This window comes from Tupaia chinensis, unplaced genomic scaffold, assembly GCF_000334495.1.
Source record: "Tupaia chinensis unplaced genomic scaffold, TupChi_1.0 Scaffold000443_1, whole genome shotgun sequence".
NCBI lineage: Eukaryota > Metazoa > Chordata > Mammalia > Scandentia > Tupaiidae > Tupaia > Tupaia belangeri.
The window spans coordinates 3089885-3103555 of record NW_006159948.1 but is presented as its reverse complement, the minus strand read 5'-3'; the positions used below and the strand labels follow the sequence as shown (position 1 = coordinate 3103555).

Sequence of the window (13671 nt, the reverse complement as noted above, 5' to 3'; positions counted from 1 at the left end):
CTAATATTTGACTTTGAGATGCTAATATTACTTGACAGAAAATCAAAGCTTCTGACTTCTGTTTGCTGACAAATTACCAGTTATAAGCAGCTTTAGGGGTGTTTAATTTTCAAGTATGGCATATACTTCAAATCACAAACAAAAGCTTTCAATTTTCATGTGGGCTAAAGTATCATTGCTTAATATAGTTGACTTTCTATGGGATTTGGTCAACAGTCGTGGGTATGAACACATGTACATGTGTGAGACAGAGAGAGAGGAGATGTAGCTAATCCAAAGAGATAATATATGTGAAGATGTCTTCTTACAGACTCTAAAGTGCTATATAAATACAAGGTTTATTATTATAGACAATTCTGACCTGTATGATATCTCTGACTCCAACCATCTTAAAAGCAACATTATATGAATGTCATGACATGGATAGAAAAAGATCACTATACAATTATTTTTCTCATCTGTGTTTCCAAGGGGGAAAAATATATTTTGTTTGTAAAGAGCACTAGAATTCTTGCAAAGGAGTGTATTAAGCAAACATATCCTATCACCTAACAAGGTTAGTTCTATGGAAAATCAAACAGTATTTAGGTATATGGGAACCAACCGTAGCACGGCATTCATTGTACTCTACTCGTTTGTGTGTTTTTAATAAGAGGGGGACATTCCTCTAGAACGCAAGGACCTCTCCTGTTCTGAAGTGCGAGCAGTCTTTGTTTCCATACAAACATCTTTATCTAAGGACTAGACAGTGCCCTTGTTAGAGGCCAAGTTTCCTGTATATTGAATGTGAGCTTGCTTCAAAGAATTGTCTTGGTAGGGTCCAGGGGATGTTTAAACAAGCCCCATAATTCCAAATGAAACACATATCCTTTATATAAATTACATTATACGTGCTTCTCTTCTGTTCAGAAGCAAAAGAGAATCAAATGCAGACATTGTTCTCAGAAGTTTAATCTTCATATTTTTATGATTTTAGAGGGAAGAGTGAAATAAAAAATTGAGAAAATGCTAGGTGAACCTAGTAGTTTATATCCTGTTAAAATGCAGGGTGTGAGTTATGGGCATTTCCACATGCTCAGTGTATGTGACCTTCGACAAAGTTTTATTTGACTGCGCTGTACGATTTCATGGTGGTATCTCAGCTTCAGGAAGGAAAAACAGATCAAGCTTGACATTTTCCATTCACAGCTGAACCAGTTAATCATAGAGTGGAGGGCACTGAAGGGTAAGCTAATCAGAAAAGCCCAGAAAACAGGGCCAGGTAACATCCATTAGGTTAGTTCAGATTGCATTGATCAGCGACATCGAGGACTAAGATTTCCTGCGACCCATTTGCACAAATATGTCCACTTTGAAAAAGGGCAGGTAGTGAAAAGAAGGTGACTTGTAGAGCAGACATATCACCCAAAAAAGCTTTTAGAAGTGGGAAAATAGTTACCTCTCCGTGAGGCTTCAAAACTATCAAAAAGGTTAATTCTCTGGATGTCATAGGTTAATGTGGTGTTAGGCATCAGGGTTCGGTTTCTGTTAATGCTGGTGACTGCAAACTTGAAAGCTAATTCTTCAACATTAACAGGTTCATTTTCCACAGTTTCAAAAATCCCTCCTGCAGAAGCAAAAGAGATGCATGACAAGCATTAGTCACATGATTCACATGTAATTTTTCAAAAGAAGGATTAAAAACTACACAAACAAAAGACCCAAAATAATAAATGGAGGAATGGTCAGAGCAGATCCCAAATTCAGTGCTAAAAATTTTATCAAGATGTGTCACATGCAAAGAGGACCTACTCCATATGTGTGGTTAAGATATTTTTTTCTAGACAAAGTCTCACTCTATCAAGATCCTCCTGAGGCAGCTTCCCGAGGAGCTTACTACTTTGCCTGGTATTTAGGTTGGACTGGGAATTAAATCCAGGCCTCAGCCTGACAAGCAGCAGAGTGCTAACAATGCATCATGTGGCTAGGCCTGTATGCCCAAGATCTTAAGTCCAATATTGAACTCTATGATATCTCTCGAGGGGGAAATGTATTTCAAACATTGCATATCATGTAAAATGAAACTGATGGTATACTGGAGAGCAATTTTCTTTTTTTGAGAGGTTTTTTTTTTTTTTTTTTTTTGCTATAGGGCTCATGCGCTCGCCAGGCAGACAGAGAGAGGCAGAGAGACAGAAAGCGAGAAATCACCCCCCCTCCAAGGGGGGATGGCCATGCCGCAATCCTTTCTTCTCCATTCTCCTCTCGGGATCTTGAGCACGCACGCACGCACACGCGCCCAGCGTGAGTTTAAGCCACTGGGTGCAGGACTCGAACCACTGTTGACTACGTGGGAGTCCAGCGACATAGCCATTATGCTAACTGCTGGTCCCCTGGAGAGCAATTTTCTGAAGTCTGAACATGATTCACACTGTATTTGACCTAAACATATTTGAGTTATATACTGCAAGACCATCCTTCCTTAGAACGAAGATCTTTCTATTCAGAAGACATTGTAGAGTCTAAAGGGATCATGCAGGGTTGAGGGGGAGCAGAATGGAACACATATACCCTTAGGACCGTTGGATTTTTCAGAATGAGAACATCTATGTTTCAAGGCTCAGAATTATGGGGTCATATTCTAGTACTTTCCAAAGTACATGAACAGATTCAAAGAACAGGTTTGTCATTGCTATTATTTTTTTCTTTTAAATTTTTTTCTTTCTTTCTTTCTTTTTTTTTGAAGAGGTTTTCGCTATAGGGCGCATGTGCTCGCCAGAAAGACAGAGACAGAGACAGGAAGTGATAAATCACCACGCAGGGGGGATGGCCACACTGCAATCCCTTCTCCTCCATTCTTCTCTTGGGATCTTGGGCACACAAGCACACACACCCAGCATGTGTTTAAGCCACCGGGTCCGGGACTTGAACTGTGGTCAGCTATATGAGAGTCCAGCGACATAGCCATTATGCTAACTGCTGGTTCCTGTCATTGCTGTTATTTTTGAGAAGTTGTTCAGTCCTACTCAAAAGCAAACTCGAATCTTATCTCTGGAGAGATGTGTTCCTGCGCTGTGTAAGCACACATGCACTTGACTTATCTTAAGCACGTGGATCTTACTACAAGTGACATTGTGAAATATTAGTGCTTAAAGCCTTATCGGAGATTTTCAGCTCTGACCTTGCTTGAGACATTGATGTTGATAAAGATGATGTGAAAATTATCGACTGTACATTCTTAATGTTCTTTAAGAGCCGTCCTGAGATTATCCATAGACAGCACATATAGTAGGTCTCTTAACTGACCTCTAATTAACTTACTCTTTGATTGACCAATACTTCTCATTTTCTTTAAAATACATATTAAATGATGCTCATGGAATGCTGAATACTTCTAACTAGAAGGCTGCTACTTATCCACTCTCTTTATTGAATGATTCTTTACTAGGAGTCAATTCTAGTTTTCTTTTTTTCCAAATTTGTCTATGTTAGATTGATTTGCAAGTGTTTTAAGTTCTTTACACACACACACACACACACACACGAAGAATATGAAAATAAAAATGTGAAATGAAAATTACAAATAAACATCATGGGTATAATTTATTACATTCTTTCTTAGAGAACTCCTGTTAACAGACTCTAATTCACAGAAATTACTTTGAACTTACTTGGAAAGGAGGGTAAGCAAATGGACATCTCTAATTTTCCAGCTAAACTGGAAACTACAAAGTCAGGCTGTGAAAGTTAAGAAGATTTTCACTGAAGTGTTTTGGCTCCTTTTGGAATTTCTGGCTTTTAGAAAGTGATCATATGAGGATTTCACTTCCCTGCTCTCTGACAAAAACATAGATAAAAATTATGTGACCATGTTAACCTTCACCTAAGGATCCATATTGGACATTTATTCGGAAATCAATACTAGGAAAGATTTTGCATTTCAAGTGAATTTTTTTTTTTTTTTTTTTTTTTTTTTTTTGTGAAACAATGTTAAGCAAGGACTCTGGGGTGAGCATTGAGTTTCTCTTGGTGCTGTTAGTGGATGCTTCACAGTGAGGCGATAAGTTCACATAGTAGACACATGGTCACCAGAAGAAGAGGAATGCAAGGTGGCTGTACAGCCAGGCAAACGGGTTCATGCAGAGGACGGTGTGGTGTTAGCAACTACTTGTTTACTTGTCTATGTCCTCGGCCTCACAGCAAAGGCCTTCATGCACGAAGATTCTATCTCATTCTGAACCACCGTCCTCATGAAGACCAGGGCACCTTGAGACATCCAGGCTGTAATTATTTTGTAAAAAGTTGATCATCTGCTTAGATGTGAGCACCATAATCTGTATAGGGTAGGCTGGAAGGCAGGAACAAATACCCAAGTAGGAACAGGAGTTTGAAATTTTTTGAATTGGGGTTTGTCTAATTCCCTTCCGAGTAACAGTTTTAAGTATCAGAAAGTTACTATAAAATTGTTTTTTAAAACATATTTCATTTAAAGTTTATAGCATTCAAGATAGGGGACATTTTTCCAATTTTTATAAACAAGAAAATGAACAGGAAGATTAGGCAAGTCACACAATTTATTCAAAATTACTAAGCATGATTGTGTGGATATATATGTAGATGTATAGGTATACGTACACACACATTTAATTTATTAAGTTTTTTCTCTTATTCTCTACCTTCACATGTGAGATAATACTGTCTTGTTTATTATGGAAGAATGCTTTATAAAAAACAAATGATATATTACCGTGATCGTGCCCTAAAAACCCAATTATCCTTCTGAACTAAGTTGGTATTATTACACATGAATAATAAGGATACAAAGAGTAGTTGACATCAATTGTAGGACTGCAGCTCACCTCATAATTGTTCCTTTAGTTTACAATTGTCTTCTGCATAAAACAGAATAAATTTAAAAGAATTATAAATGCTTTTATTATGTGCTTAGGTTGTATGGAGGTGAACTCTGTTTTGTCATTTTGGAAGTAATTTCCTTTAATTCCTTCACTAAACAGGCATTATAAATGGTGTCATTAGCTTAACATCCTATCATGTTTTCCTTTTCTCTTACAAAGGCTGTTTGACAAATCCTCAAACCTACAGTGATGTGAAGCACATAGAGAGCAGGAGAAGTGCAGAGGAAGAAACAGAAGAAGGATATTAAGAGGAGCCATATCAATACCTTCCAAGAGAAGGGAACAGACTATTCAAGGATCAGCCGCTTACCCTCTGCTTCCTCCTCATAGCTTCAGTTTTGACAAAACTGAGATGTGGAATCTTTGATAATAGCAGAGGGAAACATATAGAGTGGGACTTGCATGATCTCTTTTCTTTCTCCCTCCCTTCCTTCCTCCCTTTCTTTCTTCTGCCAAAAGATACATACACTCACAAGAAAGATGGAGAGAGAAAGAGAAAGAGAAAGAGAAAGAAAGAAAGAAAGAAAGAAAAGAAAGAAAGGAGAAAGAAAACACCTCCAATGAGGCATGGTCACATTGCAATCCTTTCTCCTTCATTTCTCTATCTTATTGGGATTTGGGGCACACACATGAACCTGGCGTGTTTTTTTCAAGTCACTGGGGTAGGGATTCAAATCTTAGCCATGTAGGATCTAGTTGCCTTACTGACTTGGCTATGACACTGGCCCTTCCTTTTCTCTCTCCCCCCCCTACTTTTCTTCCTTTCTCTCCACTTTTCTACATTTGTGGATATAGGCTCTCAGTGAGGTTTTTTTTTTTTAATTTTAATTAAAAAATATTTTTTAAAAATGTATTTTATTTTATTTTAATTTTTATTTATTTTTTTGCCACAGGGCACATGGGCTTGCCAGAGAGGAACACAGAGACAGAGAGTTAGAAGTCTCCCCTCAGGGTTCCATTGATTTCAGAAGTGAATTGGAACCTCTACCTTGTTCATTCTTTGTTCCTCTTAATTGTCTATCCTTTTGCTTCCCTTTTGTCCTTCTCCTGTCTTCTTTCTCTTAAAATCAAAACACCTCCCTGCCATCCCCCGCCCCTTTTTTTAATCATCTGAGTTGAGGTGAGCATAACTTCTTCTGAACATGCAAAGAATCTTGGGAGGGTTAGGAAAATGAAACTAAGAAACCAGGGTTAGCTCAAGGGTGAGTGGTAAGGCAGCTCCTCTTCCCACAAGTCAGGCCAGAGCTTGAGGGAAGATGGCAGGATTCTGAGAGTTTAAGAGGAAGAGCAAGGTCTTTCTGCTGTTACTCTTGAGAAGCAGAGTGCAACCAAAGGAGCCTGGGAGAGCCAGAAACTTAAAAAATCAGAAGGCGTGGGTTTTCCATGTTCCCTTTCATCACTTAGAGTCACATCTACGATCCCTGAAGCATGGGGAGTGTTATTTAGCTATATTTTAAAATATTTTCTATGATGAGAATCAGGTTGGGTAAGAACAGACTCCATCCCAGTCCTTATAGACTAGAAATGGCTGGGTAGGGGTTCTCTGCTTTATCAACACAAAGGAGCTTGAGCAAGGCTCAAAGAACATCACTAACACATACTTCCCCTCTCTCCTCTTCTCATCCGTCATTTGTGATGTCATGATGTAGGACAATTAGGACACGCTGTTCAAGTAAAATGTCACAGAGTAGAGAAGATTGTGTTTTGTTTTGAGTCATGAATATTTGTACCATTTAGAATAATAGTAAAATTATGGTCCAGCCAGTGGGATGGTGGGTAAAACAGCTGTATCCCACATGGCCAACAGTGTGGTTTGAATCCCAGACCTAGAATTGTGAAATGGCCATTTTCCCTGGGGTGTATTTTCTCACTTTTTCTGTCTCTGGTGAGTGCACACACCCTATAACAAATTTAAAAATAAAGATAGGGGCCGCCAGGTGGTGTGTTGGATAAAGGCGCTGGACTCCCACATGGCTGACCTCAATTTGAGTCCTGGACCTGGCAGCTTGCCCTCTCACTTTCCCTTTCTCTCTTTCTTACTGTTTCTGTCTGGTCAAATTAAAGAAATAATAATAACAAATGGAATTCAATAAATAAATAATTCTTTAAAAAATTAAAAAAGGTAAAAATAATAAACTCTCATTTCTTGTAAATACCAGAAAAGATATGAGTTCGGAAAATTTAATGCTTTTCCTTTTTTAAATAAATGTGCATATTTAAGGTTTATTTTCAAGGACCTATGGGATTTTTTTGTTTTGTTTTGGTCTTGATTTTTCCCACTTTACTTTTCTGGGAAGAATAGATGTTGGTATAAATAAGGTTGTACTGGGTGATGAATGGGAAGTATAAAAATTACCCTCTTCCTCCTAAAACAAATTTAAGAAAAGCAATGTTTTACTGTGCTGGGGAATCCATCTCATTTAATGACGAGGAAAAAATGCAGGAAAATAATGACATTCACTTCTCTGTAAGAGGAACATATTGTTCAGATTCAACTTATCTTTTAATGACAAATATATTCTAATAATAACTATGTCAGGCATATAATAGAATTATATTCTACATATATTTAGTAGTTTTTTTGGTTACTCCAACTTGTGGTTATATATGTATGTTATGTCCATGATCTTTGCTGAAAAAATCATGCGTTCAGTGATATATTCACTTACTTATTCTTCTATTTATATACAGCCTACTTACTGTGAGCCAGATATGCACAGGCCCTGGGGATACTTCAGTGAACAAAAGATACAAACATGAGACTTTTGGAGCTTGCATTCTAGAGGAGGAACTGCTGATAAATAGGGTAAGAGAGCAGGGAAGACCTTAATGTGAAGGCAACTATTGAGTGCAAAACCTGAAGTGGGGAATCTGCACTAAAGATCTTGGGAGAACAGGGCTTCTTTCATCCAGAAGGAATAATGTGCTAATGTATGAGTTGCCTAGTTTTACTTTTGAGGAATAGTGGGTTGAAGCTGGGTGAGCTGGGCTTGGACTGGTAGCAGATGAGCTCAGAGAAGGAAAGGGTGTGGATTGGGACAGATCACAGAGGACCTTATGGGCCATATTAGGAAAGCGAGTTTTATTTTGGATGAGATCAGAAGCCACTAGTTAGTGCTAACCAGAGTAGTGTAATAATATGACATATTTAAAGAGAATTGTATTTTTGGCTTTTGTATTAAGAATGGACTGAAGGGAACCAGCAGTTAGTGTAATGGCTATGTCGCTGGACTCCCACGTAGTCGACCGCGGTTCATGTCCTGGACCCGGTGGCTTAAAACTCACGCTGGGCGCGTGTGCGTGCGTGCCCAAGATCCCGAGAGGAGAATGGAGGAGAAGGGATTGCGGCGTGACCATCCCCCCTGGGGGGTGATTTCTCGCTTTCTGTCTCTCTGTCTCTCTCTGTCTGGGGCCCTCTAGCCAAAAACCTCTCTAAAAGAAAAAAAAAAAAAAAAGAATGGACTGAAGGGACTAGAAGGCAAAAAACAGAGAGATCTTTCCTTGAAGCTGTTACAGTAATTGGCTTTGCAGTGTGAGGCCATTTACTAATCCAGATGAGAAGTAATGGTGGTTTGGCACAGGTTAGTGAGATTAAGGTGGGGTAAATAAAGTATTTGAATTCTAGGTAAGACCTGAAGGAAGAGCTAGTAGGATTCACTGGTGAACTGTAAGTGAAAGGAAGAGATTCAAGAATAAATACCAGGTTTTTGGCTCGAAAGTGTCATTAATCAAGATGAGGAATAACACAGAGGGTGCTCGATTTGGGGGATGATTATTTATGATTCTTATAAAAATCCAGTGAAGATGAGAACCAGGAATGTAAATACCCTGATCATGACTTAATGGGAGGGGTGAGCCTGGACATAGAAATTTGAGAGTCATTGACACAGAGAGATGTATTTAAAGCCATGGAACTGGTTGGCAGCGTTCAGGGGCAAAGGTCAACTGAAAGAGGCAGTGATCAGAGGAATGAGCGTGAACAACTTATACCTGGAACCAGTGGAAATTGGAAAGATGAGGCTCAGCGTCTCCTCTATAGGCTTAGGAGGAAATGGGGCCCTGTTAACTGTTTAATGTTGGATTTTTGGCCTGTAGAACTTTGAGAGAATAAATTCCTGATCTTTTAAGCCACCGAGTTTATGGTTATTTTTTATGGCAGCCATAGGAAACTAATATAGTATCATGGTCATCTTAAGAAAGTTTTAATATTGGCTGGTTTTAATCACTGTACTTCTTTCCTCTTTTTAAAATGTCATTTTATTTAGTCCTTTGAGTTGTAATTTCAAACTTGATTTTCAAATACAGTATATGATTGTACTACAGTGTTCTTTGTTTATTGCATTTTCTTATTCTAAATACAGCAGAGCTGGGATATTTTTGTATACATTCTATCAAATGTGTTCTCTTCCTCAGCTAGCTGCTATGTGTCCATCATGACAGATGGCAAGGTCAACTAGGAAGGAAGGGTAAACCATTAGCTGCTAATCAAAAAATGGAAAGCTTCAGAAGTGTTGACTCCTGTTGTACATTCCTATGGAATAATAGCCATTCCAGAAGCTATCAACAGAAACAGGATGGCAAGTTGATTTATTCCTTTGCCGATAGCTGCTGCTTAAATATACAATATTATATTGCCTCTCTTTATTGCCACATCCATAATTCTAGCTTATTACATGATAAGCAATTTACTGTAGTCTTATATTTATTACACCTTAATTTCAAGACTCTGTACTTAAGATTCTTGTAGATAATGCTGTCTTCCTCACTCATTTTCCCTCTTGTTTCACTTTTGGTGACCAACACAGCATTGGTAAAGAGTTTATTCTAGATGAATTTGGATGGGAGTCAGGCACTCCCTGACCTAAGGGAGAGTGAATGGACAAGAGGTAGTTGGATTTTTACCCTTTAGGAAATCCTAGGCAAGGCCAGAGCTGTGGGTAAGAATAAAGGCAGTCTTATTGGTCTGACGATAACAAAATCTACTGCAAGAGACTTCATGTTGGTGTTGTTTGAAGAGGGACACTAGTGTTTGATGTCACCTGTAAGATGGTGACCACATCCATGCTCCCTCTGTAATATTTCAAAGATATTTGCATAAAGTTAGTAGAAAGGTGTTTGAAGGCAACCACAGAAAATATGTCTGTTGACCAAGAAATTACTGATACGCTTGAGAGGATAGCAAGTCAGTTAAAGGCTTGAATTATAGGCAGTTTAACAGATACTACCAGTAATATATCCTTTCTTAAAAGAAATATTTAAATTTATTATTATTATTTTGTTTTTAACTTGAGTGAGAGGGATAGAGAGAGTGTAGAAAAAATAAATAAATAAACTGAGAGAGCAAGCTGCCATGTCCAGGACTTGAACTGTGGTAGGCCATGTGGGAGTGTAGCACCTTAACCACCATGCCACCTGCTGGCCCCACCAGTAATATTTCTTACTAAGTATGAATTGCACAATAAAAACAAAACCAACTGTATGAAACCAAACTACTCTTATTCCAGTGATAGTCAATGTTCAATTTAATTCATGAAACATTACAGATGATCTATTGTGTCGTCTAGAAAGTCATGACACATTTTTACGTAAAAATATGCCATGACTTTCCCAATGATTAAGGTTAATATCTGAGACTCTGGTAGTGGCAGTGGGAGATATAAAATGAAAATCACTTGACTCTTGCCCTCAGTACAGCTTCCAGTGTGTTGGGAGGGATTGCAGTACTGGTAGAATACAACAAAGGAAGCTTTATGCAGCAGGCTGTTATCCCATCAATGAAACAAGAAGCCCACACTTTGTCCATTCCTTCTTGGACTCTTTCCTGACTCTAGTCAGAGACTAATGCTCTCTCTCTTTTGATAACATAAACCATACTGTGTTATTTAGGGGACTATTTATAGTGGTGTAAAATCTTAAGCTCATATGCTATTTCATAAGTGTAGGGGCAGTGTTTATTGAAACTTGTCCTCTTTGCAAGAATGGAATTTAGTTATCTGAATATAGTATGTTGTCCTTGACATTGTTAATGAAAACAAGAAAGAGTTGAGTCTCTTCCTTGTGTGGTAACACATGCCTGATAGAGGAATTTGTACTACTAAGACAGAGAGGCTAACGGAGAGGGGGAAGAAGAGGTCCTTAGTGGAATGACCAGCTCTCCCCATTATTGCTTCTTCAGCTGTGATTGCTCAGTCTCTACCCACCATGATGGCCCATTGTTCCCATGCATTTTGAAAGCTTTGATCCTCTAAATGTTCACTTTCATCAAGCTGCCAGCACCTTCATATCATGGAAAAATGGCTCATCTCTTATGCATCTGCAGATTTCAGGCAAGAACCAGGAATATTGCCAAGGAATTAATGCCAAACTTTTATTCTTATGAAAGTCTGTGATCGCTTTAATGTCTCCTGAGAGCAGTTACATTTTTAGCTTTTAACATATCATTTAAGTGACACATATTTATGCTAAAAGGCTCACAATTCCATTTGTCTGCTTATTAATTAAATGAATTGTGTATGCCAAGATCACAACCTTGTGGTTCCAGGGAATCTATCTTACATGTTTTTTCCCAATTTTCTAGTTTTCACTTTCCTTCTATTTTGGCTATTTCTCAAGATGAAATTTCTTCTTACTGAGAGAAAAATACTGTTGTTAAAGATGAAAATTGATGTATGAAGCCAGAAAAGATGGAAGCAGACAGGTCCAACAGAGTAGAATTTACAATGTGGGTGCATAGAAGTCGCCTCAGAGGTGCTGCACTCTAAGGCAGGAAGTTTAGGGGTCAAACATGTTGGGAAGAATTTTCAAGAAGGATGATACCAAGTGGTTACCGTCCTTCTTGAAAATTCGTAGTACAGGAACCAGCAGTTAGCGTAATGGCTATGTCCCTGGACTCCCATGTAGTCGACTGGGGTTCGAGTCCTGGACCTAGTGGCTTTAAATCACACTGGGTGTTTTTGCGTGCATGCCCAAGATCCCGAGAGGAGAATGGAGGAGAAGGGATTGCGGCATGGCCATCCCCCCTGGGGGGTGATTTCTCGCTTTCTATCTCTCTGTCTCTGTCTGTCTGGCGAGTGCACGCACCCTATAGCAAAAACCTCTCAAAAAAAAATTCATAGTACACAATAACATATAAAAGTCTCTTGGAAGTTCTGCAGTAAAGAAAGCAATTTGACTGTTTAACCCAAAGTCTCTCAAATTCATTTGATTATAGGACAGTTTTCTTTGTAACTGTGACATGCAGTGGAACTGAAACACATTTCAAAATAATTCAGTCTGGAAACTTGCTTTCTTTGATGTTGACTAAAAAGATTTCCAGTCTTAAATATTGTTTTTGTGGTCATTTTAGTGAAAAGAGAGACATTAAATCCCTGATCAGTAATACAATCCCTCTAATTATGACAGTGCTTTTGGAAAACAAATTATTATAAAATGTGCACGTTTCCCTCCTTTTTCCATTTACAAAAATAACCTAAACATGAAGATAATCTATATCTTTATGAAAAAAAGTCTCCTTTAATTAATCACACCCTAAAGATGTGTTGCCAGCAGGATGAAAGTCCTTGACATTTAACGTCAATGTTTAAAAATGCAAAGTTCTTTGCTATTTATTATTTTTCTTAAGATTTTTATTTGTTTTTGAAACATTTCTGTATATTCCTGTGTCCCAGTATTTGAAAACTAAAATAATACTTTCAATAAAAGTTCTCTTTCACTGATTTTAAAAATTGTGAAAATCGATACACTAAGGAACAATACTTTTTTTAAAAAAAAGAATTACCCATTCAATTTTACTTATCATTATCTTTATTATTTTTTAATTTGCTACAGGACACATTTGCTCACCAGAGAGACAGAGAGAGAGAGAGTGAGAAAGTAAGTTGTCAGGTCGGCGATTCGGCCTAGTCAGTCATATGGGAGTCCAGCACCTCAACCACATGCCACCTGTTATACCAGCAACAAGTGTTTTAGAATATCTAAAAAGGTTGCGGAATCTTAGCTGTAACACATACTTATGACAACTCCCTTTCTTTACCTTTGTTTTTGGAGAGATTTTTGCTATAGAGTACATGCGCTCACCATAAAGATGGACAGAGACAGAAAGACAAAGACACAGAAAGCGAGAAATCACCCCCTAGAGGGGATAACCATGCTGCAATCCCTTCTTCCCCATTCTCCTCTAGGGATCTTAGGCACGCTCGCACACGCACACGCGCCCAGCATGAGTTTAAGCTACCGGGTCTGGGACTCAAACTGCAGTCAACTACATGGGAATCCAGCAACGTAGTCATTATGCCATCTGCTGGTAAAGTCTGTAATCGAAACTCTGTGTTTATTACTGTTCATCAAGTTATTCTAGAGTCCTAAAGATATTTTATTTAAGCCATTTAAGCCAACCCTCCTGTATTACTCACAGTTGCATTCTAAGAGTCAACACTATAAATGGAACTGAAAATTTCCAACAAAATGAATAATGAATATGCTCGACAGAAGATATTTCTCACAGAAAATGTCTTTGTGAAGTATTATAGTTAGGTCCCAGATGAAGAGTTAAGCTTGACTAATACGCATATTTGGAAAAGGTACATGTTAATCAAAACAGAATAGAGTTAAACAGCTTGTCACAAAGGAATCTATTTTTCAAATGCTGGAAATAAGAACCACTGGAAATACATACCATTTATTTTAAAAGTACTAAAATATGGAAGGCCGCTCTACTACTCATTTACATAGACTTAAACATATACTATATTCTATGAAATCTCACAGTAGACACTGC

The 13671-nt window shown here is 38.1% G+C and overlaps 1 protein-coding gene across 1 annotated transcript in view; it reads right to left on the bottom strand.

The window, feature by feature from the left end:
- Nucleotides 1–1600, bottom strand: part of GRIK1 (glutamate ionotropic receptor kainate type subunit 1) — a 160487-nt gene extending 158887 nt beyond the window's left edge. Inside the window, exon 1 of the mRNA XM_027774499.1 lies at nt 1439–1600. Coding sequence (XP_027630300.1) covers nt 1439–1511 — 73 coding nt within the window. The 5' untranslated portion in view covers nt 1512–1600. The remainder of the gene's footprint in view (nt 1–1438) is intronic.
- Between the last annotated feature and the right edge of the window lie 12071 nt (nt 1601–13671).